General features: G+C 47.2%; 8 protein-coding genes across 8 annotated transcripts; 2 read left to right on the top strand and 6 right to left on the bottom strand.

Moving 5' to 3' along the window:
* Window positions 1-230: 230 nt before the first annotated feature.
* Window positions 231-1,574, bottom strand: KVR01_007143 (uncharacterized protein). The gene is made up of 3 exons (XM_044782124.1): window positions 1,016-1,574; window positions 745-945; window positions 231-682 (listed from the first exon to the last, which is right to left on the bottom strand). The coding sequence occupies exons 1-3, from the start codon at window positions 1,474-1,476 to the stop codon at window positions 286-288; spliced, it is 1,059 nt and encodes a 352-aa protein (XP_044643396.1). The 5' UTR covers window positions 1,477-1,574; the 3' UTR covers window positions 231-285.
* Window positions 1,575-2,842: 1,268 nt separating this feature from the next.
* Window positions 2,843-4,563, bottom strand: KVR01_007343 (uncharacterized protein; the record flags this gene model as incomplete). The annotated part of the gene is made up of 3 exons (XM_044785045.1): window positions 2,843-3,320; window positions 3,374-4,308; window positions 4,489-4,563. The coding sequence occupies 3 exons, from the start codon at window positions 4,561-4,563 to the stop codon at window positions 2,843-2,845; spliced, it is 1,488 nt and encodes a 495-aa protein (XP_044643596.1).
* A 650-nt stretch (window positions 4,564-5,213) lies between these two features.
* On the bottom strand, window positions 5,214-7,004 carry KVR01_007158 (uncharacterized protein). Its single transcript, XM_044789748.1, has 4 exons — window positions 6,579-7,004; window positions 6,066-6,513; window positions 5,915-6,010; window positions 5,214-5,837 (listed from the first exon to the last, which is right to left on the bottom strand). Exons 1-4 carry the CDS (start codon window positions 6,877-6,879, stop codon window positions 5,462-5,464), a joined length of 1,221 nt encoding a protein of 406 aa, XP_044643411.1. The 5' UTR covers window positions 6,880-7,004; the 3' UTR covers window positions 5,214-5,461.
* Window positions 7,005-10,615: 3,611 nt separating this feature from the next.
* KVR01_007300 (uncharacterized protein) lies at window positions 10,616-11,544 on the top strand (the record flags this gene model as incomplete). Its single annotated transcript, XM_044794787.1, has 2 exons — window positions 10,616-11,480; window positions 11,525-11,544. 2 exons carry the CDS (start codon window positions 10,616-10,618, stop codon window positions 11,542-11,544), a joined length of 885 nt encoding a protein of 294 aa, XP_044643553.1.
* A 331-nt stretch (window positions 11,545-11,875) lies between these two features.
* On the bottom strand, window positions 11,876-13,780 carry KVR01_007462 (uncharacterized protein; the record flags this gene model as incomplete). Its single annotated transcript, XM_044783256.1, has 6 exons — window positions 11,876-12,293; window positions 12,352-12,543; window positions 12,630-13,173; window positions 13,279-13,439; window positions 13,501-13,558; window positions 13,615-13,780. The coding sequence occupies 6 exons, from the start codon at window positions 13,778-13,780 to the stop codon at window positions 11,876-11,878; spliced, it is 1,539 nt and encodes a 512-aa protein (XP_044643715.1).
* A 545-nt stretch (window positions 13,781-14,325) lies between these two features.
* On the top strand, window positions 14,326-16,129 carry KVR01_007475 (uncharacterized protein; the record flags this gene model as incomplete). Its single annotated transcript, XM_044781976.1, has 4 exons — window positions 14,326-14,506; window positions 14,574-14,720; window positions 14,844-15,991; window positions 16,061-16,129. 4 exons carry the CDS (start codon window positions 14,326-14,328, stop codon window positions 16,127-16,129), a joined length of 1,545 nt encoding a protein of 514 aa, XP_044643728.1.
* A 639-nt stretch (window positions 16,130-16,768) lies between these two features.
* KVR01_007587 (uncharacterized protein) lies at window positions 16,769-18,047 on the bottom strand. Its single transcript, XM_044789826.1, has 4 exons — window positions 17,699-18,047; window positions 17,367-17,582; window positions 17,000-17,296; window positions 16,769-16,931 (listed from the first exon to the last, which is right to left on the bottom strand). The coding sequence occupies exons 1-4, from the start codon at window positions 17,793-17,795 to the stop codon at window positions 16,819-16,821; spliced, it is 723 nt and encodes a 240-aa protein (XP_044643840.1). The 5' UTR covers window positions 17,796-18,047; the 3' UTR covers window positions 16,769-16,818.
* A 1,509-nt stretch (window positions 18,048-19,556) lies between these two features.
* KVR01_007483 (uncharacterized protein) lies at window positions 19,557-20,895 on the bottom strand (the record flags this gene model as incomplete). Its single annotated transcript, XM_044790832.1, has 4 exons — window positions 19,557-19,646; window positions 19,729-20,037; window positions 20,115-20,574; window positions 20,657-20,895. 4 exons carry the CDS (start codon window positions 20,893-20,895, stop codon window positions 19,557-19,559), a joined length of 1,098 nt encoding a protein of 365 aa, XP_044643736.1.
* Between the last annotated feature and the right edge of the window lie 5,386 nt (window positions 20,896-26,281).

Here is a 26,281-nt window from a genome sequence, read left to right as displayed (position 1 = left end):
CCTACTAGCCCCCACAAGCCCATCCGGGCCAGGGAGCAGCTTGAGAGCCCTGCCCCCTCCACTACGGCCACCCTGGAACAGTGCCAAGATCATGGCAAGGCAACCACAATCACCTCAATCGAGGGTGGCCACGGTCTTGGTTGTCTTCACATTGGATCGAGGGTTCGGGCTTTCGTCATGGCTACATGCCTGTCAAAGCCGCAGCAAGACTGACCACAGCCAAATTTCGATTGCTTTGACCTGGGGAATCACATTATGAAATGGTCATGATAATATGTCAAATCACTACGCCCAATCGACCAGGCAGGTCTGCCCATCCTTCAGACCTGTGTAGGTGATGCTCGCCTTCCATACATTGGCCCTTTTTTGCTCGTCCTGTGCCTCGACGCTCACTTCTTTGGGCTCAGAACCATTCATGTACAGGCCCTTTGGTCGTTCACCAAAAGGAGGCTTTGTGCTGATGGCAGCCGCGAGCACATCGCCTGCCGACTTCGACTTCAGTCGCAGCGAGCCGTTCGGCCAGATGCGACCCGAGATGTGCATCACAAGCGTATATATGGACCTGATTAGCCATCCAAGGCTGCCTGTAGTGATCTTGGTTGGCATCAATCCGGGATCGACGCCCAGGATCGAGATGCCGCTCAGTTTGGGATCTGAGTTGAGTCGACGCTGGAGTTCGATACTGCGTGGCGTGGCTTTGTGTCAGCTCAGAACTGTATTCAAGGGAGAAGTGGTGTTGCTCACATCATCATGACCAGACACAGCTTAGAAGCCCCGTAGCGCCTGATTGCAGCAAGACCGTATGGATCCTTTGATGGGTCACCGGGGGGGCTCCAAGTCCCCTGGGCAACAGACTCAAGGGTCTCGCTTTTGGTGTCGACAAATATCTTCTTCCACTTGGGGTCCTCATATGCACCCGAGGCTTTGTTGCCTTCGTCGAGAGGACTAGCAATTCCCAGGCGTTAGGCGGCAGATGTCAAACCGAGAGGTGGGGGCTTGGGACTGGTTCACTCACTCATGAACCCAACTACTCACGACAACTATCCTACCAGACTCCTGATCCATACTTTCCAACAACAACAGCACTAGCAGCCAATGTCCTAAATAATTGCTCGCAAAGGCAATATCCAGGCCGCTTTCAGTCCTCGTCTGACCCTGATGTTCTCTATAGGCTGCGTTAAGAATCAAGGCTTTGATTCGCGGGATCTCCCCGTTGGCAACCTTGGCGTTGACAGTTGCCGCAACTTGGCGCACATTCGATAGATTGGAAAGGTCGAGCGACAGTATCTCGTGCGAGTGAGACTGAGAGGCTTGCAGCGCCGAGTGGAGCGAAGTGGAGGTCTTCGCATCTCGGACGGTGTAGATGCCATGACAGCCAGAGAATTCGGCCTTTGAGATGATGTCGTCGACAATAGCAGTGCCGAGGCCGCCATTGGCACCAGTGAGGAAAATTGTGGCGTTGGAGGTGGCCATCATGTGTTCGTTCAGATTGTGCACGTTCTACTCGGTGTTGAGACAGAGAGTGACCATGCTACAGAGCGAACAAAAAGTTGGTCCCGGGGGACACACCTGGGGTCCTCCTCGGATTCGTTGGTCGGCGGCTGTCAAGAAGTAGCGCTCCAATCCCGTTGCATTAAGCTTTGCTAGGTGTGCTAGGCGAGCCGCAAAAGGCACACGGGCTGACGGGATGCAGGGGCTCCGCCTAGCCTGCATAAAAGGCGCAACCCCCGTTACGACCCTGTGATAGGGCTACAGACGCAGATGTGCGGCTCAGTTGGGACTGTCGTGGACCAAATAGCACGCAATTCCCTGATTTCTCGGCCCTTGACGCGTTTCCGTACCCCCCCCCCCCCGTCTCACCGACGTTACATCCCATTCTCATTCTTCTGTGTCAGAATCTGTGCGCTCAGAACTCGGGGTGTACGCAAGTGCGGAGCGACTTCTTGTTCAAACGGATGTGACTCTTGATCAAGGGCAGCTACGTGAGCCCTGGAGGTCACTTACCACAGCACAGTACACAGTCAGTAGTCAAGTTTGTGACAAACTGATGAGGCTGTATTGTGCGTGCTTCGGAACGACACCTGCGGGCTGGTCAGAGTTACACTGTACGTGGGGTTGGGTGAGAGCGGCGGAACCCCGCGTATATCAGATTGCAACATGCTCCAGGCAGGACCGAGGGCCGCGTGCCTTGCCCGGCTGGTAGCCTGGCTGTGCCACCATTTGGTGGCACCAACGGCTGCATACAGTGTCATTGCTACCATGCACTAATACGCCGGGCGGTTGGCAATGTGCTCAGACGGGGTCAGATCAGCCTGGCCCCCACCCCCAACCCCACCCCCGTTCATCTGAGTTATCTTCAGGCTGTCAACACAGGCCCCACTAAACTTCTGTGTGCAGAGTAGCATCTGGAATACGTCACAGCAAAAGCGGACACTAGCACTGCGGTCCAATCAGCCCAATGTGGCGTATCCCCGCTATCGATGTTACAATGCTTGGTCACCAACTGTCGGATCTAGCCACCAACAGTCACATCTGAGCAACAGAATGACACCCATCATGCACGTGTTGGTAAAAATATTTCACAATGACCGGCGCAGTTTGGCCGCGAGTGGATCACTCAACATCTGGTCTGATGGGCATGAGGATTATCGCAATCAGCGGGCGCGTCTCAAAGACACCTGCCGAGGTCTAAAGCCGAAAATACCTAGGTACTCAGGCACCCTGGCACCTAATAACACCGATCAGTCAACTGGGGGGTTCCCAAGGTCCTTGTCATCCACCTCCATTCGGTGACCATCTGTACACAGTACATCGCGCGAACTGGCCAGGGCCATGTTCCTTCTCAATTCGGCACCTTGAAGCCACCAGGGACAAGACGCGTGAAGACCCCCTCGGGATCCACCTTAGCTCGCAGCTCCTGCAGCTGTTTGACGCTCTCAGCCCCATAGGTCGAGATTGGGTCCTGCCAGTTTGCGGCGTAGTTCAGGTAGATGTATGGATCATGGGCCCCGAGCTCGCGGGCGGCCTTTTCGATGGCCCCGACGAGCGCCGCAGATGCTGCGGTAGCACGCTCACTGTCTGCCTGGTCGGACCAAGCCTGTGAGAGAAGGCACACAACGCGTGTCCCGCTCCGGTCAGCCAGGCCAAGGGCATTGTCTGCTGCGCCACGCTGGTAGATCTGAGGGGGCAGTGGTTCAAGTGAGACCGTCCAAGTCAGGCCGTTGATGTCCTTGACTGCTTCCAGACTGCTAACATAAGCATCGTATACCGCACGGAGCATCTCCTGAGTTGGGACAAAGGTTGTCGTTGCGAACAGGTACCTAATTACGGTTAGCTGCTGGACGAGATGTCTCGGAAAGTGGACCCTGTTTACCGAAAAACCCCCGGGGGCAGATAACTTGCTTGCTGCTGTGAAAGCGCCGTCATGTTGGTCAGGGAGGATGAACTGTAAATGGAAGGTTGATCCAGGAACCCCTTGTAATATTGTGGGTTCTCCACCGCCTTTGTGTACACCAGGTCGTTGGTGATGACTGTTAGGTTCCTGGACTGTGAATATCCGAATCCCGTGATGAACGAGGCATTCTCGTCATAATTCTCAGCCGCAGAAAGCCCGGCAAAAATTTCGATTTGATCGTCTATAGTCGAGAGTGGACTGTAGATGGTAGCAGCCCAGACAGGACCTTGCTCGAAGATCTTCAGGTCGATTCTAGTGACAATGCCGAAGTTGTTGGATCCGCCGCGGAGTCCACGGAAAAGGTCCTTGTTGTGTGTCTCATTCGCTTCTATAATGGAACCGTCGGCAAGCACAACCTCGAAAGCTGTGACCGTATCACAGGTCCATCCATAGCGAGGGCCGAAATGAGAAAGACCGCCGCCCAGTGTTAGGCCTCCCACGCCCACACCAGCAACTCGGCCTCCAACAGCACTAAAGCCCAAGGGGTCAAGCTTGGCAAACACAGCATCCCACGTCGCGGCGGGACCAACAGACACAGTTAAGGCCTCGGTGTTCACGTCTATCGAATTGAGGTTCGCCAGGTCGACCGTGACGCCATCTGGGGAGTTCGATGCACCCGGGACCCACATGTGGCCCCCAGATCGGATGGCGAAGTGGCATGAGCCGCCTGCGGAGTCAGCGGTGAGCGACTGGACCACGCTGGAGACATCGCTGGCTGTGTGCGGCGTAACAAAACACAGCGGCTGGACCGAGGATGCCTGTAAGGCGAAATATGACGATAGGGTTGTATCGTAGGCGGGGCTTCCTCGAAACAATACCTTTTCGGGTCCCAGCAGCGCGGCCAACGCTTCGCACTAGAATTTGCAGATACCGGGTCAGCCTCAGATCGGTCCATGTCGTGTTGGTTCACGGAATGCATGCTCGGAATCTTACACATACGCGACGCAGGCTAATATTGGTCGTCATTTTCTGCTCGCTTGGGAAGGGGAAGGTGTGATTGCAGTTGGACAACACACCGAACTCGGAGTTCACACGCGCCAAGATTGCGAATATTGGCAAAAGCTTGTGGGTGGTGAATAATCAGCAGTGAGGAAGCAGGCTGATGCCATGGCCGGTTGTAGTTGCAACGTCCTTGAAATCATGTCCTTCATATAGTAATTTTGAGCACTATGAAAGTCGCCAAAATTAGCCAGTACCACTCCTCGAAGCACTGCCAACTGGCTGATCCAGGCGGCGAACTGCGCCGACAGGTCCCGGTCGTTCCGAGCACTGCTGGCAATGCCCTCTACCGACGCCGTAGGAGTCAACTAATTTCCAATGTGACCTTCCTGTCATGGGTGCCATCAGGTATCCAGGCATGACGACCAGTTCGGAGGATCGACTATACTGTGTGGTTGTTTCTCGGCCCGGGAGTACTCCCCGCAGGATCTGGCGGGGCGGTGCCACACCATTTTGTGGGAATGCCTGGGTGCTGAAAGTGGCATCCGGCGCTTATCTGGTTGCTAGCTGCAAGGATGACTGATGCAAATTCGGGTTGCGATTTCTGACACCGTCGGAATACTCTCCCGCGCGCCGAATGCTCGCAATTCTTGCGTGTACCCCAGTACGCAGCATGGGAATAGTGCCATGCCAAGATTTCATGTGAAGTCTGCCACCTTGTCAATTACAAGACAACCAAGCCGCACGGATGAACGAGTTTACACAACCATGATGGTGCTACATCCACTCCACCTGACATTATTTGGCTTGCAGCATAGCGTCCAGGCTTACAGACGGACTGTCTCAATTCCTGTTGAAGTATCTAGATACTAGCTTCAACTACCTAGGTATCTCTAGGCCCTTCTCCTATCCCCTACTGCAGTGTCCACACTGCCAATCATGCAGCCTCCAGCAGCCAGGCTTCATGCATGTGAGGCGATCTGGTGCTATCCCTCATCATCATGGCGGACCTTGCCCCACACATTGAATCCAAATTTGCAGGTCAAATGAATTGGAGGTGGTTTGCCTCTACGCCAGACATTCTCTGCTGTCATTTTCGAAGTTGAGCTGCCACTGCTGTGAAATGCCCACGGAGCGAGTAATTCCGTTTTGTGATGAGCTCAACTGTCCTGGCCCACTGGTAACCTGTGATTTGAGCAGGTTCGTATCTGACATTTCGTAATGATTTCTCTGCATTTCTGGGGCCTGGTTGTCAGCCCAGGCAGCCAACTCAGGAGAACCACTCTTGCCCTGCTCTCCTGAATTTTTGCTGCCCATGCTGCTTTTACCCCGAAGCCGAGAGCGGAGCGACTTGAAGAGGGCAGACCCGCCCACATGCGTCTTCCATATCTGGGAAAATGCTGGCATGCAACCCACGATGATTGCGACATTGGACTCAATAAGACTGGGTCGTGGTCAGCATTCAGTATCAAAGCGAACCACAGACAGAAACAATCAAAATGCGAATCGGGGACAACATACGCGCAGATTGACACAATGGCTTGTGGCCACACTTTATCCTCGGTGTCAAGTAAATCAATTCTGTAGACAAGGGACAGCGCGCTCGCCACCACACCCCTGAGTTGGCTTCGTCAGTCAAATCTCGCAATTCTGGAGCGGCTGTTGAACTTACAGCAATGCTGTGGCGAATACCCCCACCAGTTGCAGCCGACGTTCAAGTGGCATCTGAAGGCTGACGATATTGGGAATGGGCAAAAAGAAGATGTAAAGATCTAACAATGTACTGATGGCAGCCATGACGATACCCCACGTGATCATGTACTCGGGCCCATGAGATGTCATGATCATTTCCCAAGACTCCCCCACACGGGGTGCGGAATAGACAGCTGCCAGGGGTACGTTGAGAAAGTATAAAACGAATGTGACAAAAATGCCAATGTTGATCAAGATTCTCATCCATTTCTTCACTGCGAAGAGCTGCCGATACAGCAAGAATATGGCAGTCTTGGACGTGAAGTATACTGGGAAGAAGAAACACTCCTGGACGAAGAGAATCTTGAAATATGTGGTCGTGTACCAGCAGACTGGTATGTTCCATTGGTGGCGAAACATTCGCCATGCTGCATTAAAGTATCGAGGTCAGCAACAAGAAATGACTCTGATACTTGTGTGATGCAGTGCTTACAAGAAAGCTGAATCCCTGTGAATCCAATATTGAAGGCACAGGCGGCGATTGTGAAATCTGTGGAATATGAGCATCGTGTCCTCTGGTCCCATTCATGTAGAGAGACATTACAATCCGCCGACCGCAACCTTCTCTGGTTAATGCGAATGCGCCCAATTACCATAAGGACGGATATTGTGCACAGGACTATGCCAACCCCTAAAATCGTAGGACCCAGGGTTCTCGGGTTGTCAAAGTTGTAGTGCCCGTCTGGAGACGTCGCCGCCGGAAGGGTACACAAATCCACTGAAGAGAGATCCATGGTGTGTGCAACGGTATCTGACTGATTGATTAGGGTAGGAAACGAAGATGGTTTGCAAAACCCTGGCCAGAATGGGGTGTTGGTGCCAAGGGTGGTCACACTCCGGGGCTGAGACCTGATATACTTGGTTGCGTGTGGTTGATTGTTGAACAGGACAGCTGAGAATCAGTCACAAGTATTGGCACCATAAATCGCGGAACCTGGGAGAATTGAACAGTATTGCACCAGCCTATTTTTGGTTACGACCGAAAATCACGCCCACGGGGCCATTTTGGGAGCTTTCAATGGGGCTGTTGGTTGTGTACTCTGCAGTACAGGGGTCGTTCGCGTCCCCACTCACCCTGGCACAGCCGATGTTGGGAGTCCTATCTGTTGGAACTAGGATTCTGCATGGACTAAACCTGTTATTGTAAAATAATGTAACAGTTTCTCGCTTCCAAGCTGGGAAGCTCAGCGCTAATCAGGACTGAGAAGTCAGCCGCGGCGTTGAGACTGATGTCCAAGGATTGCCATCATCGGGCTTCCATGCCTGCCTTGGAAGCAAGTCCTGGTACACAGTAGTTATCTTACTGTGCTGTCCCAACGATGCAGGTGGACTCAAATCTGTGCCGCTCGGAATACTCACCTTTCAGCAACCCACAGCGAATGGTACCTCGGTACCACTTGCTTCCGCTTGCGGTTTTCTTCGTTTCTGGATGCACATGGTGGCAATCGCGCAACGAACATATTTACTGGTGTCTGGATCGTCTTAGCACCCATCGACCTGAGACCGACCTGTGATCTAGTTATTTCGTTGCTACCCTCAATTCAGGCTGCGACCTGTGAACCCAGCATGACCATGTCTAGTATGGCCACTTTTCTCGAGTCCTTGTTGCAAAAACGCGTTGTTTCCGTGCACGACAGTGCTGTCATGCTGCACATGTTGCTACTTGTCCTTGCGGCATGGTCAATTTGGCGGTTTTGGAGGTTCACCATATACCCCAAGCTTCATCCTGATGAACCTTTGGAATTGCCTTACCTTATTCCATGTAGGTATTGAAGTACGCTACGCACTTGATCACAGTACGCTGACAGAAGATTCTCCAACAGTCCTAGGTGGGTGTCCCAGACTCATAGAACAATTCTGAATCGACAGGCCTAACAGATCTTTTGCATAACTACAGGCCATGGCGCATCATTCTTTCAGGATTCAAACGGATTACTCACAAGAGCAAGGCAAGTAGAGGCCGCTTCGACGTGACTATATTGGGACCATGCCTCCGCTCACATGTTCAAATAGAAACCATTTCGGATGTAGAGATGACCCATTCACTTTGACGGTTTTCGGTCAGACGTTCTATGTTGTCACCCACGCAAAGCAATCGGTGGCAGTGTACAAAGACACTGAGTCGCTCTCATTCGAGGAGTTCGTTCAGACCTTGATGAGAACCAACGGCAATGACGAGGATACAATAAGAAAAGTTTCCTGTCGTCTACCTCGCGACAAACCTGGCTTCCCGAATCCCGAAGGCCTGTCTTTAATCGGCTTGGCTGAACGTATGCACATCCATCAGCTTCATCCGGGCGAGAATCTTCATTTGCTACAGGGCAAGGTTCGAGACTGGATCAACAGCCATCTCAATTTCGACGTTCTAGCCAAGGAGTGCACATATTGCCCTTCGCGCGACTCAACACATATCCAGTTGCCATTGTACCAATGGACTTCTGACTACTTCGTTCGACTTGGACAACATGTGTATTTCGGCGATGTGCTAGATAAGGTGGATCCTAGCTACCCAAACGCCTACATCACTTTCGACGAGGTGGTCTGGAAGATGCTCTATCAATACCCGCCATTCCTATGCCGTGATATGACCGCACCCAGAGACCAGATGATGGCGTCGCTGAAGGCCTACTTTCAGCTGCCTCGGAACCAGCGAAGAGAGCAAGCTGCTTGGATAATCAACAACATGGAGGATGAGATGAGAGCTATTGGTGTGGATGACGAGAACATTGCCATCATGGTTTTCCACCTCTACTTTGCGTAAGAATTCCTCTTTTACAGAACATCACTTAACCCTTTCCACAGCCAGGCTACTAACATAGTCGTCTTCTTGGCGTGCAGAATCAACACCAACGCCCGCAGGACATCATTCTGGATGATATCTCACCTTTTACGCAATCCGTCTTACCTGAAGGCATTTCGCGAGGAGACGGCGCCTGCATTCAATGGTGACGAGCTTGTAGACATTAGCCATATCCAAGATCCCAAGAAATGCCCGCAGGTGGACGCAATCTGGCATGAGACGCTCCGAGTGGCCGGATGGTCAGCCTCGGTCCGGCTGATCACCCGTGATGTCGTCATTGGAGGCAAACGCCTGCGTAGCGGAAACCGTGTTATGGTCCCCCACCGACTAGCTCATTTCGAAGAGCAAGTGTTCGGCGCCGAGGTCGATATCTGGAACCCCCAGCGCTGGCTCACAGATGCGGGCCGAAAGCTGCCAAGCCACCCCTCCTGGAGACCATTTGGAGCTGGCCGGACAATTTGCAGCGGCCGATTCTTGGCAAAGTTCTTTGTGACTGCGTTCGTGGCTACGCTTCTCCGCCGCTTCGATATTACCATGGTGGGAAGTCCACCTCTACCGGAGCCGGATGTGGGTAGACCAGTCGTGGGTATCATTGGGGTTAAGGAGGGGCCAGATCAGTTGGTCTCCATCATGAAGAGAAAGAATAGTGGTGTTGTGTCAAAATAGCGCGTTTATTCAGGGGGCGCGGATGTTGATGCAACAGGGTCGGGTATTCGAATTCTCTGTACTTTTCAGTCTAAAACTCTTATAACGTGTCGATAGTCTGCTTAGAAGCCCACCTTGGCAACTATCTACCTAGGTACCTAGGTACGTGGTTCGCGATGGCGTGGCGTCGTTGGTTGATGTGACTAGGCGAATTAGGTGTTGATGAATGAAAGTGGTCCAGCTGCACCATTAAAAACCATAGAAACCAAAGGCACCAGTCTCGGGGGACTTAAAGAAGCTAATATATTGAGATTCGCTCGCAGTGATGTTCTCCCATATGCCGGGAAGGACTAGGTGTGGAAACGTGTCTCTCATGCACAAGACATCAAGGTGCGGGAAAGGGGGATCATACCAGTTGTGAACTCGGGAAGAACGAAATGCCTGGATTGGACCAGGTCAATCTCCGGCGGGAAAAAAAAATGACTCTCATTGACCGTTTAGGCGCTCAAGACTCCGCGTATGCAGGTGTTGGTGATGCCACAAAATAGTTGTAACTGGGAGCAGGCTCAGCAGGCCCACAGAAGGATGGCTTCCGTACATGCCATTGGCCTGGCTCACCCATCCTCAGTCGGATCTGCGCTTTCAGATGGGTCATCATTAAAGGGACTGTGTTGGTTGGAACCCGGGTTGATTTCCGCCCCATCTTGCAAGTTGCAAGTGCTGAGTCTCTCATGGCCAGGGGTTTTGTCCAATGAAAGCAACTGTCATCCACAGGCATCCACACACACCCCCACACATCCACACTCTCTGACTCTGACTCGGGCTCCGTCGCTTTTGTTCTCTTTTCTCGTTGCTTTCCTAGAGCGTCTTGTGATCTCTTCTATATTCATCGTCTGCATGGCAAGATGACAACTTCCCTTTAATTTGTTTTTATTTCTTCACTCGGGCTGATCAATCACATCCTTATAATATAGACTAGACTCCTTTCCAACTCACATTTTGAGCCCTTGTCACTCATTGCAAGAATGGCTATGTCTTGGCAGGTCCTCGCGTGGCACAAACAGAACCCCAAGACCTCTTGGGCTCCACTCGTTTTCGCTGGCCTCGTCACGACGTTGTTTCTGTTGCTCCTGCAGAACAACTCATATCCCAGCCGCATCTCCAACCTCATTGATCAGCCTGAGGACAAAATCCCGCCCCAGAAGAGTGCCGCAATACCGGATAAACTTTGGCAGATTTTCCTGCCACCCAACAATGCTGGCGACGACTTTACCATCCACCCTGCCGCGCTCATCGATGTGCCGTCCTGGCTGGCCCGGAACCCCGACTATCATTATCGCCTCGTGACATCGAAGTGGGCCGATGCTTTTGTCGACGCGCAGTTTGGTCCGGAATCAGAAATAGCAAAGGTTTACCACGAATTGCGAAACCCTGGGCTGAAGTCCGATCTTCTTCGGTACTTGATCCTCTTCATCGAGGGGGGCGTTTACACCGATACGGACACGGAAGGCCTGCAACCCATTGACAAGTGGGTTGGTTGGGATATGAAGGATCGGGTGAAGCTGATCGTGGGCGTTGAGTTTGACCAGAGAGATGGCGGCCCTTGGGCCGATATCCCCCATGTTTTACAGTTTTGCCAGTGGACCATCGCCGCAGCGCCGGGGCATCCGATCTTCCCAGATATGGTAGCCCGCTCTCTGGGGTCTCTGAAAGAGCTCTCGGCGACTTACAACAAGAGCTTGGGAGACATGAAGCCCAGCAGTTTTGAGGTCATGAACTCGACAGGACCCGCAGCTTGGACCGAGGTTGTCTTTGCGCATCTGCAGAAGTTCGACCCTGGCCTGCAAAGTTTGAGAGACCTCAGTTCCATGAAAAATCCCCGGCTGTATGGTGACATACTGGTGCTCAATATTGACGGGTTTGGCGTCGGGCAGGCGCACTCAGGGAGCACTAACGATGGGTCAAACCCTCCGTCGGCGCTTGTCAGACATCACTTTAGGGGTTCATGGAGAGAGAAAGCAAATCCAGCGACTTAAATTCCTGTTTCAACTATAAATCAAATCAACCAATACTTTAACATACATCTCTCTGGCTGACATGAAACTGCCCCTGCTATTACCTCCCTCCACGCGGGCAAAGACCCAGAAGTGATTAGGTGATGGAATAGAATACATTCGCATGACCTTCTATCCTATCCCAGGGTGAGGGTAAAGTGCTGAATAACCAATGACTCAAACCCGCCTATTTTCTTTTGTTGAGTGGGATGGTCGAGGACGCGATTGATCTCACAAGTTGATTCGCTGTATCTGAACGAGCAAATCATCGCCAGCGACGGGACTAAGTATGCCTCCTGACGGAATTGTCTCATCCAGTCTCGGGAACTTTGGCGTTGTACCATCCAGCCCCGGTGCCAGCCTGATGTCGTATCGGAAAAGGACGGTGGCCACGAACATGTACACCTCCCTCCTGGCCAGAAATCGTCCTGGACAATGAGTAGCAGCGCCACCAAAGGGTCGCCAGCTGGTGCTTCGGATGAGAGACTTGTTCTCCAGGAACCGATGCGGATCGAATGTCGCTGCATTCGGCCCGAATACAGACGTATCGAAGTGCAGCTGTCTGTAGGGCATGAGAAGGGTTCGACCCGGCTGAAGAGTCTTGCCACCAATGGATACTTGTTCTGTGACCTCTCGAATTCCTACTGGACTTTGAACAGTTAGTAGCCCATCCTGGATAGAAGCACTGAGTCCGTCGTTGTGCTCACTCGTTGACATAACGCAGTATTTCCTCATAGAAAGATGCGAGCGAAGGGCAATGGTCAAGAAGGTACGGCATGTCCAGAATTTTATTCTTGAAGGCCGGCTGAATCTCGGTCTTAATGCTTTTGATAGTCTCAGGATCGTGTAGGATGTAGGCAAGAGACCAGAAGCACAAACGGTAGGCGTTGGTGTTGACACTTGGGCGATAGACGTCAGTCCTGGTCAAACAAAATAGAAGGGGCTTCTTCACAAACGAACGCCCATAATTAGCAGAGGTACCTACAGTCTGTGCAAACTCAGAAGGTTTGGAGCGGCCTGCGAAGGTTCGTCGACGCCCATCTGTTTCAGACCTTGCTCGATTTTCTTGACAATCCACGACGCATCTTCTCTCTCTTCCACGGGCAGAGACAGATATGCTATCCATGCCTGAAGACACTGCTCCTTTGCTTCGTACATGTTCCGAGCGGCAAATTTGGGGTAGTTGTAGTGTTGCTTCCAGGCATCGTCATCATAGATGTAGAAGACACTCAGAATGTCTGGCGCCACTCGATAGATGGCATCACCGAAGAAGGCACGGGTAGCGCCGTCAACAAGAGCGTGCCTACACCATTCCCAAGCGGACACAATTTTGGCAGGACCTTTGGTAGATTTCACACCGACGACCTGATCCCATTGAAGAAGTCGGTCGATGTTGTTGAGAACCGTTGTTTGGAGGATTTCCAATCTCTCTCCGGGGTGCATCTGGAGCTTAAAGTCGTCATGGCAGGTGTCCATCCAGCTTTTCGGCTTGTTGGTAGTGTCAAACATCTTTTGCACATTTTCCTTGGCTGTGCTTGCGTCAGCAAATGGTGATGTTTCGCCCAACTGGAGCTTCCCCCACGGGCGACCAAGGGGTGACAATGTAGCAAGAGCGGGGGTTCTGAAGCACGTACTGCAGTCGAAATCACGCATGATTTTGGCGATCACCGGATTCATGTCCAATTTCTTGGTCTCCTTGTAGATGGACAGGACATCCTTAGGAGACGTCGCGATGTACATATCCTGACCCATGACGGTCAAGCCGAAAATTTCGCGAGTATTCCCGAAGTGCTCTCTGTATTCCCATGAGTTCAGCCATATTTACGTCAACAATTTAGAATATGAACTCCAAGTACCTGCCGCGGGTGAGAACTTCCCCAACACATTTGGACATCCCAACAACATGGCCGAAGACTGTCACAAGAGATCAGCTCAACGCAGTCAAACTCGAGCGATGAAAAAGTACGTACAGGGAAACTTGTACGGCAGAGGCTTCGGAGCATCTGGATGCAATGCTGGCGAGATTGTGAATGCCCAGAGCCTCCAGCCAACGTAGAGCGCAGCGATCGTTGCAATCAAGGGCACGAAGCCTTGTGCGCTTTGAGAAAGCGCATGTACATGACTGTCCACTGTCATTCCTTGGTGGGAGCCGGTTTCCAGGGGGTGGCTACTGCGTGCTTGCATTGGGTCTTGAAGGCTTCAAATCAAAGATAGTCAAGGACGCGAAGAATGGAGGGACGCCGGGATGCAGAAAGTCCTGACATTGAAACGGGTGTGGTTCAAATGATTAGATCGCAGCTGAAAAGGATTTGTAGTACTGTACGGTACTTATGACATGCCAAGCCTGCGGCCTGCACACGTTGGCCTCCTCATGGACGCCTTCGTGTGTAACATAGGGTCCACGGGTAGTAAGCCAACCATCGCGGCCACCTCGCGCATTTATCAAGAGCTCGTCCCTAACGAGATGTGGGCCGGCCCAGATCCGACCATTTCCGAGCTTCTGTGCCCTTCTGTTCGCCCTTTCTAAGCTGCGTTTCCAATTTCAAAATCTCTGGCCACACTGCAGAATTTCTTTGAAGGACTTTCAACGCGTCCTCCTCACAATCATTCGCCAAGAGGCTCTACACTTGATTGCGTTATCCACAGCTCTGGATGCAGGTTACACCAGTGACAAAACCAATATGCTTACACATTTCGTGCTCGCCTTCTTGGCCATTTTCCTGGCTTATCTCTCCACCAAACTTCACTACAAGCGATACAGACAATACGCAACGGTTCCGCAGATATCCACATCTCTACTGTGGGGGCATCTGAAGGCCTTTGACAACTTCAGCAAACATGGTCTCAAGAATCGACATCCCGGTATTGACCCTATTCTGTCACCACTGATGGGCCCCCATCACAAGCTCCTTCTCTGACGCGCGGACAGATTTGGTTTTCTCGGAAATACGAGACACGTTGGGAAAGCCACCGATGATGCTGCTTGATCTTCGGCCAGTCACTTACCCGATGTTGCTCATTTCAGACCATTTAATCGCAGAGCAGGTCTCCAAGGGGACCAAAGTCTTTCCAAAGAGTGTCCCGAAATCTGAAACTGAGAAACATATTGCACACCTGCTAGGCCCTAAGTCCATCCTCACTGCGCAGGGATCAGACTGGGCAGAACTACGAAAGAAAGTCAATCCAGGATTTGCACAAGCATACTTGATAACCCTACTCCCTGGCATTCTTGGGAAGATTCCAAAGTTTATTGAACACCTCGATAATTATGCCAGCCGGGGCACCGAATTTTCCCTCGCTTTTCTCATCAGCAACCTCATGTTTGACATAATTGGGATTGTTGTAATGGACATGGACTTGGAGGCACAACACGAATCTTCTGGTCAAAGTGAGTTCATTCGACTTTACCGCGAGCTACTTCTCACATACATCAACGATCCTATGGATTCACCTTCGTGGTTGGTTCCCAGGACCGAACTGAAGCGCCGCCGCCTCGGAGCAAGGATCAACGCACTTCTTACGGATGTCGTCCATAGCAAGCATGCCGCGCAGCAGGCGGAAATACAAGGGAGACCCACAACCAAGTCACGCAGCGTCCTCTCCCTCATCTTGCAAGACACAGAAACCCTCACCCCTCAGCTTGTGAACGAAGCTTGCGACCAACTGAAGACCTTTTTGTTTGCCGGACATGATACCACAAGCATCCTGATCTCGTGGATTTTCTACGAGCTATCCCGGACACCACGCGCCCTTGCTGCTGTTCAAGCCGAGCTAGACTCATTCCTTGGGAAGGAGACCGAGCCTCGCATCGTACTTGAGCGACTTCTGGCATCTGGTAATGACATCATAACTCGAATGCCGTACACAGCTGCCGTTGTGAAAGAGATCTTGCGACTCCATCCCCCCGCAAGTACGGCACGAATGACGAAGCCTGGGACAGGTTTCAATCTGCGTACTGCCGATGGGACAGAACATTGTGTCGACGGGGCGATCCTATACATTTGCCATAGCTTAATCCATCGCGACCGAGCTGTGTACGGGGATTCGGCCGACTCATTCATACCCGAGCGGTGGCTTGAAGCGACGGAGTTATCAAACAAAGACTTCGCGGCGGCAGCAATATGCAGAGCACAGGCACCGGTCAGTGCTTGGAGACCATTTGAACGAGGTCCACGGAATTGTGTCGGGCAAGACTTCGCCAAGATCGAGGCGCATGTCATTGTAGCCGTTGTTGCACGCCGCTACGACTTTGTCAAAGTCGGTCTCGGAGAGACTGTCCTTGACGATGATGGCCAACCAATCATGGGGGAATCTGGTCAGTATAAAGTCAAGTCTGAGCTTTACAAGGTTCGTCCTTCCAGCTTCCCCCTCAAAGAGGCTTCCAATTTGGTTGAAACCACTCTAATTTCTCTGCAGGGGCGACAAATTACTGCTAGACCTGTGGACGGGATGACGATGAGAGTGCAGCTTAGATCATCCCGATAAATTGTTCCCAGGGAATTCGACGGATCATGGGCTACTCGCTACTAGGACCCGGCACACAACCACAATCGCGTCCGTCAGAGCCCTCACTCCTAACAAAAAGGGGACAAGAGACAAAGGTCAGGCTAATAATAATACCTTGAGTGGTGTAAATAGAAACAAAATATATTCTTAAAACATTATTAAGATAACCTTCCTCCCTTATATAACTACCTTAAAAAGGTATGAGATCTATTAAATATTTAAACTATTAATATACTACTTATCTTAAAGTATATACTAAGTGTTACTATTAATAAAATAAAATATTAAACTAATATTAAATAAATAAATATAAGTTCACTTATTATATAATTTAAATAAACCTTTAAAAAATATTTTTATAAATAAAATATAAAATAAAAATATAATTAACTATTTTAATTATATTTTTAATAACTAATTGTAGAAAGTAATTAAAATATATAATAAACTAACTTAGAACTTTAAATGTATTAATTAAATATAATGTAGTAATTATAATAGTATTAGTATACTAGTAGAAGAATTTATAGCTACTTGTCTTATAAAAGTTAAAATGTGGAAGGTGGTAGAATATTATAAGATGCATTACTATCAGTCAAGGGCTACAAAACAGGTCGGTGCAACTTTAGCTGTATATACAAGCAGTCAAAAAGTTCCATCTTTTTTCTTCAAAGCCCAATGCTCGCAGCAGCCACCGCTGCTTGCTTGGCCAATATACCCACGGTGCTCACAATGCCATCTGACCGAGTGAAGCCTTCCTCAAATGGAAGCCTCTCCTCCTCTGTGCCGTTCATGTGTCAGCTGAAGAATTTCACATTTTGTAGAAGATCACAGCAGAGGCAGACTTACGGAACATGACCTTGACCCACTCGGTCACTGCGGTCGTCAATGAGCCGTTGTTGAAGACGGAAAGGTACAGGGCAGACTCGATGAAACTGAAATTGGTCCCGTCCGACGTCAGGTTGAACTGTGGGTTCTCCTTCGCCGCAGCTGCCAGTCGGGCTGCCCTTGCGCGTGCTGCTGTCGTGATGTCGATGGTATCCTCGGTGAAGAAGGAGGCCACGGTCCCCCAGATGGTCGCGTTGAAGCTGTGGTTGTCGCCGAAGAAGATGTCTGCGCGGCTGAGACTGCCATCGTGTTCAATGACTAAATTCGCGGTTATCTGTCAGCATTGCAAACTCGCAGGAGATCGGGATATAGAATAGTTGCGACGTACTTCCATGTGTGCTGAGATCATCCAGGTTGAAGGATGAGTTGTCGCCTGTAGTCGATGTCTGGAGGGCTTTGGTTCCAACGAGCAGCGTTGCCGACGGGTCCAAGTTGATCGCGTCGGTGAAACCCTTCAGAAGAATGGGGAGCGTAATCGCCAGGCCGTCTCGAGGAAGGTATCCATGGTTGGCCAGAGTGTTGACCATGGGGCAGGGGCTTCGTCCTGATCGAACAGCTTTCAGTAAATGCCCTGTTTGCAACTTCAAGCCATCACACATGGTCTCTGACGGGACGCTTGTAGAAATGGAGGGGCCTGCGAGGTGCCAGGAATTTACTTACGGTCGCTTGACGACGGCGCTTGCCAGGGATATGCAGCATCAGCAACGACGCTGGCGGCCAACAGCGCCGCGGACAGGAGAGACGACTTGAGTGTCATTTTTTTGAAGTTTTCTGAGGGCAAACTCGGTCTGTGTTGTGGTGACGGAAGAAAGGAGGTGAAGCAGCAGGCTGGTACTTAAATACGCTTGATATTCAAGACTAGGGGAAAAGGCCTACAGACAACGGTGACAGCGACCGGTGAATATTGAAGGAGAAGTGACAGGGTCAAGTGACTGTGGCTGCTGATGGACACGCGGCAGACACAAGCTTTTGAGCTGTACAACAACCCTACCAGTTCACTGGAACCTTCCGAAAAAAATGCATCCCCTTTGACTTACATAGTACATCACAAGCCAGGCATTTGTCACGAAGCCCGTGCAGCCTAGGATTCTTGGATGGTAAAGTTACATCCCGCTTTGATCTGCGGAGCCTCCCCGAAGCTGTGGCTTGCTGCGGCCCCGAACCTCCTGTCAGGTCAATATGCCTCGTACCTGATTGGGCGATCTGGTGGGCGCTGTACCCACAGCCGGGCCACGCCAACCCAAAGCGATAGCGTCCGCCGAGATCACAGTCCCATCGCATCGTACGGTCCGGTCAGGGATGCCGAGGCAAGTGTGCTCCTGGCAAGGATCGTTTCCAATTTATTGCCCAGTGGACTGCTACAGCACTAAATAGCTTAAGCTTAAAGCAAGTTTTCCACTGCATACTACAGTAGCAAGGGCAATTTGTAACATTTCCTTGGCCTGGTATTTCCAGTGCGGGCACTAGGACCGTAAAGGACTAGAAGTGATTCACAATGGCAGAATTGGAATGACGCTCCGCTTGACATTACAATGCCCTATCATCGAATATGATAGCCTCTAAAAACTCAAAAAGTGTACTAGGACTAGTAGGGGTTTATCTGCCCATGGCTAGGTACCCATCACGGAATTTTCCAAGGTCAAATAAACGGACTCTGGTGCCTGACCCGGTAGTTAGTGGAATCTGTGGCTCCACCGCATGACAAGTGTTCTACGATGCCCGAAAGTGCCGAGGCTGATGAACAAGTGCTCAATGCAAACTGCTGGGCACCGAGGCAGTGAAGACACGGGAACGCCCGGGCGGCCGGGATAATTTCAAGCTATTTTTGTGAGGCCCCGGCCACATCTCGCCCCTTTGTGCATCGGTGTGGCAGAGTATCGATGTCTACGTAGACTATAGTTCTGCTCGTGAAGTAGTTTTCGTGTGGTAGTTCAAGTATCATAAAGGCGCAAAGTGTTGTAGGAGAAGGGCAAGATTACTAACTCCTGGAGTGGATCATGAGACGTTCGTTTAGAGTCCTTTTGATGATGAACTCGGCGTAAATACCGATATGATCTTTATGCTATCAAATCTCTCAAATGCCATCTCCAGCAGCTCATGCGAATCATTACGTATAGGTGCAACCCGAATTTTCAGTAAGAAGCCAGAGCTTACACAACAGCGGCAGGGCTTGGCTGCAAAGTGCCGGCCAAGTCAGGGTCCGTCATGGGCCCATCCTCCTGGACAAGCTTCCTGTGTAGGGTGTCTCGTTTCTCGAGCCAACGCATCAATAAGGCGGTCGATATCAAGATCACTCCAAAGGTCGCAGCGGCGATGAATCCGGGCCGGAATTTTGGTCCCATCGAAGTGCGCCAGGCTGCATCGGTGTACCAAATCTGGTTGACGTACGAAAAGATGTTCGAGAAAGCGGTCAAGAATCCTCGCATCTCGTGATCGTCTGGCATCAGATCAGGGAACCAAGAGTAGTAGATCCCCGGCACACCAGCAGACATCCACGAGATGTAAAATGCAAAGTACTTCAGCCCAAGAGGGACATCCCAGACTGCCAAAACAATGCATCCGAAAATAGTCCCGCCTTGCATGACCAGGATTGCTTGCCATCTTCGACCTCGTAGTAAGGGCGAGTCGGAAAGCATGCCGGCAAGGACCTGAGTCACAAACGCGACTGCCGCCTGCCCGGTGGGCCAGACATTGATCTGGTATACTGTGTGCCCTGTAGCCTTTAGATACAAGGCGTAGAATGGTTGTTGGACTGGGAAGCTGGACTGCACGAAAAAGTAGCCAAATGACAATACCCAGAACTGCCAACAGGTCACAATGCGAAATATCTTCTTCTTGCTCCATGCAGATGCGCCCAGTGGCTTGTAGCCCTCATCAAGTAGCCTTTTCCGGGCGAACTCGGCTTCTTCTGGCTTGATGTAGAAAGCTCGAGTGTTTTCGGGGAAGTCGGGGTTGAAGAAGTACCCCAGAACACCAATGGGTAGACTGATAACGCCGCACTGGAGCAAGTTATGCTTAGTTCATGTTGGTATCAAGTTGGGGAACAGACAATATGAGAATTAAATCAAAGACTCACAATGACAAATAGCCACTGCCACCCAGCACGACCCATCCTCCCATCCAGGCCGTCATAAGCACCAGCTTGAAGATACCCCGAGAACATCTGGGAGAGCGTAGCAGTGGAGTAGAATAACGTGACGCGCTTGCCGCGCTCGCTCTTGGTATACCAGCTTGCGATGAGATAGATGATGGTCGGGAAAAATGCCCCTTCACATAGTCCGACTAAGAACCGAATTGCGTAGAGCTGAGGCACTGTCTTAACGGATGCCGCACAGAAGGTGAAGACTGCCCAGAGGATTTCCAACGTGGAGATGATGTATGAAGGCCGGACCTTGGTGACGAGGATGACGGCGGGCAGCTGTGAGATGACATACCCAGCGGTAAAGACGTTTGACGCATATGTAAGCTGATTTCCGTGCATCTGAAGGGCTTCTTTCATCCCTGATACATAAGCGTTGCTGATATTGGCCTGGTCCCTAATGAAGGATGCGGGTCAATGGCCGATGCTTGAACGAGATGACATCCCTCCACTCTCTGTTGGTCCCATGAGATACTCACAGGTTCTTACAGAAATATCCCAGACAAGTGTAAGTCAAAAGAAAAAAGTCAAGCTTCAAGAGGAACTTTTTCTCATAGGCCGGCTTGTCCGGGTCATCCCAAATATAGCGCCGTAAATTTCTCCAGAACGAGCCTCGCCGCGGTTGTGATTCGTAAAGAGTTTGATTTGGAGGATCCTCCGCTTTTTCCGATCCATCTTGGGACCGAGGCTCGGTCTTGGATCCTGGCGAACCTGGCATCTTGTCTGTGTCAGGGGTACCGACTGTACGCAATGCCAAGCAGTGCCGGGAACGCTTTGGGATAGCCCGTGAGCAGTTCTCCAGCGCGATTTGGCGTTGGGACGGCGGAAACAAGCTTTGCTGGCAGCTGATAACCTTGGCGATATAGAAATGTATTTGCGAGGGCCTGATTTATACACACGAGCTGCTTCCGCCATCGCTGAGCTTCAGCAATACCCAGTGGACATCACAGGATGGTGCCATTCCAGGGTCTTATGAGACATTCACTTGCTTATCACTCATTTACACGCTTCTTCTGTAGCTCCAGATAGTAAATCTGATCTTTTTGACATACCCAGTGATGTCACTGGGTATAGCTGAGGTTTTGAAACGCTTTTACTCGGATCGGAGCCAGTAAAATGCACGGTATCAGCGGGGTTGCGTAGTAGCAATACGTGGTGCATATGACGAGATCTACGCTACGCCTCAAAAGCCCGCATGGGTTATAACCGACCCATTGGACTTGAAGACAGTCGCTTGCCATTATAATTTGAATATGACAGGTAATATTGCGTCCCAGCACGAGTTAATTCACATCAATCATTGCTTATGTTTTGAGCTGTCTAGACGTGAAGCTTTCAACAAGCATGACAGCCCAAGAGCCTATTGGCCTTGGAATGATTGGGCTCCGGTGAGGGATTCGATGAAATTTCAGGACGAATAACTTGAATTGATTCTTTGCGCCGGGAAATATGCACAGCCCCGGAGCTCGCTCATGTCTGTATGAGTTCCTGACACAGGCATGTGAGATGATGATAGATGCCGGACGGATAGGCCGCTCTTCAAGAAATGTAGGTGCCATCATCTCATCTTGTGAACAAGAGGCGTCCGGCGAACTTTGTTGTGGTCGCTTCCATAACCCTTGATCGCTCGTCGTGCTTCCACAGCAAGTCAGGCATCCCCATGGAGCTGCTGCGCGCCTTGGTAAGTGGGTTTCAATAGAAGCCTTGTCTCCGCAACATAGTGGGTTTCCCTGAAGGTAAGAATTACGTATGGTCAAAGATTGCATTGACTCCTCTCCATAAGAGAGGCTCGGATCTCCATACTCGTCAATTTGTCAAGCTTATGGTCGGAATAAATGCTGGATGGTCACATTCCGACGATTGTGGAAGCGGAAGTGGGATCTCTCGGGATACCTCATCCCTTGAAGTTAGTATGAAACGCACGCCCATCAATGTTTGATATTGCAGACTCAACGAGTGGGCTTCAAAGCCACTATTGTATGGCATGTTCCGGGCGGCAAGAACCTTGGCCGGTACCTCTTCAAGTTGCGCCACGCCGACTACAGACCTTTCTAATGCGTGACTTATAGCAGGTCTATTCCACGAAGGTGGATGGTATCTCTCCGTGTCGGCGCCTTCCATGCCATATTGATACCAGCATGACTGAGATACACTCAAGTGGCATGTTTCCGTGCGTGGCCCGGGGGCGGTGCAGCCATATGTCTCCTAGACCTCGGCGGTGTCTCATCGTAAAGGACCTTGCCGCCAATGTGGTCGAGTAAAGAGGAGTTGTATATCGCCATGTACACGGTGTCGAAAGAAAGCTCCGCCATGCGAGCCTGTTGTAACGAAAGCGACATTTTGATAGGAAGAGATGGTCGGAGCCGTCAGGTCTTGAGCCAAGTACAGATGGCGTCAAGTTGTGTACAGGGACCACGGAGGTTGAACAGACTTTTACGGCCCTGCAAGCCCCAGGTCATACCTAGGTATACGTCCCAGAGGGCTTCGGCTATACTATATTTTTCCTTTATACTGTATAACCACTCGTTTCTTCCCTAGTTTAGAGCTTATATATAAAGTCTTTAATAGCTTTATATATATCCTTATAATCCTCTTAAAGAGGAATTTTAAATTTATTTTTTTCTTTATTTTTATTATATTTTTTTATATTATTAAGGAGTTAATAGTTATTAATAATAAAAGTATAGATTTAAAGGAGGATAAATTTATTATATTTTTTTTTATCTTTTTATAAATTACTTTTAAGAATCTCTTTAAGAGTTTTAATACTTTATTATAAAAGTTTGAAAAGTAATATATTATAAATTATTTCTTTATTTTAAGTTTTTTAAAGTTAATAGCTATATATTTAAATAAAGGTTATAATATTAAATTTTATAAGTTTACCTAATAAAGGTCTTATTAATATATATATATATATATATATATTTAAAGGGATAAATTTTAGTTAGGCTTCCTTTAATGAAATTTATTTATATAGTAATTATTTTTAAATTTAGTTTTACTATATAACTCCTTTATAGTAATTAAATTATAGGTTACTTCTATTTATAATTAATATTATTATTAAAATAATACTTTTTAACTTTATCTATATATTATAAGGTTAAGGTTATAAATATTTATTATATTATAATTATTATTATTAATATTATATTTTTTTAAAATATTAAGTTTTAAGTACTTACTATTATATAAAGGTGCTATATATATCCTTAAATATATATAGAATAGAAGTGAAACTATATACATTCTAGAGTATATATGGTGCCTTCATACGGTGAATCTCAAGTAAAAGAATGGGCTTTATGATGCTAATTTGTATCCCGGCTATAATAGGGCCCACGATGGAGGCAATTCAGCATCATGGATTCGGCGACGCCACCACCCGGTTGCAACGTCTCGGAAATGATAGCGAAGATGAGGATGATATCGATGCCCTCGTAGCTAAAGGCTTTTGTCACCATTCTAATTGTCTCACGATAGATCTCTGAGAATCCAGATATTTGGAGAGAAAAGCTTTAGCCAAGTTAGGACAGTTCAATACCTTGTCATCGATTGCTGTCCACGTCAGCTATGGCCGCCTTTCTTCGGCTATAATCGACATTTCTGTGACAATGTGACGCGAGGAAGAATTGCTTTCTCTACTGTGCTCGAATATAGTAGTGTCTAAGTTCAACTTTACACCGTGTGCGAATGGTCACATCCTCCGATTAAGCTGGCCTCCTGATACTCGAACTGTTTGGAAGGGAATCCTGGCCCATGCCGTGATGAGTCCTTTGCCACAATGTGCACAACAGGTATTGGAAACACAAGTATGCAATGTTATCGATACCCTGCGTGATAATCACCTGCTGTATCGGGACAAAAGATCCCTACCCCCTGCTCTGACTAGCCTAACCACTTATCATTACTCCCGTCAGCTTAGTGGTGTCGTTTTTAATCCCTATATATATAAAGTATATATAGTACCTTTATATATTGATAAATATATAAGATTTAATAATTAAAGAAATATTATATTAATAATAATAGAAAAATAATATAATATATTTATAAGTATATAACTTAGCTTTATATAATATAAATAAAATTAAAAAGTATTACTTTTAATAATATTATATTAAAGAATTAATAAATAATTATATAATAAATATAACGGTATAAGCTTATAAATTATTAGAATAATTAATATTTTAAATTAATTATTATAATCTTTTAATTTAACGGTCTATTACGTTAATAGTTAATAGAATTTCTATAAATCTATTATAATAATTAATTTACAGTTATATATTTAAACTTTTATAATTTAAAAATCTTAGGCTAGGTAGAGGGATTATTTTAAGGAGTGCTTACTTATAATAAGTAACTTAGGGTAGGTTATAATAATAAAGAATTAATTAATTGTAATATTATAAAGGTTTATTTAAAAAACTTAATTAACTTAATAGGAATTAAACTATACTAATCTTCCATTCTATTTAAGATTTTTAAGCTTTTTATTCGTTATATATTAGTTTAATAATAAATAATTAAGCTATCTTTAACTAATTATAACTTAATATTTTATTATTTTAAAATTACTTCCTTACTTAAGTGGTTCTAATGAACTTTAATAAGCTTTAAATAGAAAATATAATAATATAAGTTTATAAATTATTAGAATAACTAATACTTTAAATTAGTTATTATAGTCTTGTAGTTAAGTAATTTATTACGCTAATAGTTAATAGAATATCTATAGATCCGTTTTAATAAAATTAAAATAATCTTTTAAAATAACTTTTATATAAAACATTCTATAATATAAAACTTAATAAAAACTCTTCCTTAATAATATATTTATTATATAATTATTTAAATTTACCTTTATTAAATAAATTAAATATATTATAATCTTTATTTTATAAAATTTAAATATATTATATTATTTATATTAAATATATAACTATTAATAAAATAATAGAATTATAATTATAAACTTAATTAAAAGACTTTTATATAAGTTTAATAAAAATAAAACTTTTAAAAGTTAAATAAAAGTTATTTATTATACATTAAATAAAAAAAGAGTTTAAATATTTAAAAATTAAATCGTCCTACTTTAAATATATTATTTTATTATAAAAGCTTATTTACTTCTATATAATATATAAAAATATAATAAAAAGAGAGTTATATAATAGAAGTTAATAACTTTTATATAAGTAAGTTTAAAAGAAATATTAAAGAATTATTAACTTTATAATTAAAATAAAACTTAATAATTATTATATTATACTTTTAAAAGTTTTTAAAAATTATATTTAGTTAATTATAATTATTAATAATCTCTTTTTTTAATAATCTTTAAATAAAAAAAGGGTGTGTTTTTTAAAAGAAAAATAGGTTTTTAAAAGGTTTAATCTTTAAATTCCTTAATATTAAGTTTTTGTTTTAATATAAAGACTAGTTAATAAGAATTCTTTTTTCTATCTTTCTAATAAAATTCCTTTTAAAATTAACTTTTTATTAGATTTCTACTTATTTTACTTACTTAGTTAGGTTTACTTAAGTTCCTTCTCTTTATATTTTAAAGCTTTAAGTAAAGGATTTAAAAGTAAGAGGATTTAAAAACCCTTTAGTTTTAATAAAAATTTAATCTTAAAGAAAGGTATTAATATTTTCTATAATTATTGTTAAAGAGTATTAATAAGGGAATAGTTTTAAAGTATTAAGGACTACTTAAGGTGTTATTTTAAAGTGGAAGGGATAGTTTAGAGACTGTATTTAAAAACCCTTTAGGGAGCGCTATATTAGTTTAAAAGCTGAGAAGATAATGATCAATTAAATACATAGTTGAACAAAAAATATAATGTGGCCGAAGCCTCCCGTCAGCTTAGTTTCCGTGTGATTGTTTGATGTCTCTGAGTTGAACCACCACCTAACTCGGGCTCGCCCGACTGTCAAGTCGAAGGTTCATTTTGGACGACGCTATACTTCATCTTGCGACGCGTGGGTGGTGGTGCAAGTATCTACCAGGCTACCGGATAAGAGGTGACATTGAAGGTGCACCGGGTTCTATTCATGGAATCAGTCCCCGAAAGTGCACCACTTTGGGA

This window comes from Diaporthe batatas, assembly GCF_019321695.1.
Source record: "Diaporthe batatas strain CRI 302-4 chromosome Unknown Contig00008, whole genome shotgun sequence".
NCBI classification, from domain to species: domain Eukaryota; kingdom Fungi; phylum Ascomycota; class Sordariomycetes; order Diaporthales; family Diaporthaceae; genus Diaporthe; species Diaporthe batatas.
The sequence above is the reverse complement of the archived record's forward strand: the minus strand, read 5'-3'. Positions and strand labels throughout refer to the sequence as shown.

Bases quoted from the DNA above. Each gene is read 5' to 3' on its own strand.
- KVR01_007143 (XM_044782124.1), bottom strand. From the start codon at position 1,476: ATGATGGCCACCTCCAACGCCACAATTTTCCTCACTGGTGCCAATGGC. The intron at 946-1,015 runs GTGAGTGAACCA...GGGAATTGCTAG, and splicing joins GTGAGTAGTTGGGTTCATGA to TCCTCTCGACGAAGGCAACA. The intron at 683-744 runs GTGAGCAACACC...CACGCCACGCAG, and splicing joins CTGTGTCTGGTCATGATGAT to TATCGAACTCCAGCGTCGAC.
- KVR01_007158 (XM_044789748.1), bottom strand. From the start codon at position 6,879: ATGGATCTCTCTTCAGTGGATTTGTGTACCCTTCCGGCGGCGACGTCT. The intron at 6,514-6,578 runs GTAAGCACTGCA...ACTTTAATGCAG, and splicing joins CACAGGGATTCAGCTTTCTT to CATGGCGAATGTTTCGCCAC. The intron at 6,011-6,065 runs GTAAGTTCAACA...AAGCCAACTCAG, and splicing joins GTATTCGCCACAGCATTGCT to GGGTGTGGTGGCGAGCGCGC.
- KVR01_007587 (XM_044789826.1), bottom strand. From the start codon at position 17,795: ATGACACTCAAGTCGTCTCTCCTGTCCGCGGCGCTGTTGGCCGCCAGC. The intron at 17,583-17,698 runs GTAAGTAAATTC...CTGTTCGATCAG, and splicing joins AGCGCCGTCGTCAAGCGACC to GACGAAGCCCCTGCCCCATG. The intron at 16,932-16,999 runs GTAAGTCTGCCT...TGAACGGCACAG, and splicing joins GTGGGTCAAGGTCATGTTCC to AGGAGGAGAGGCTTCCATTT.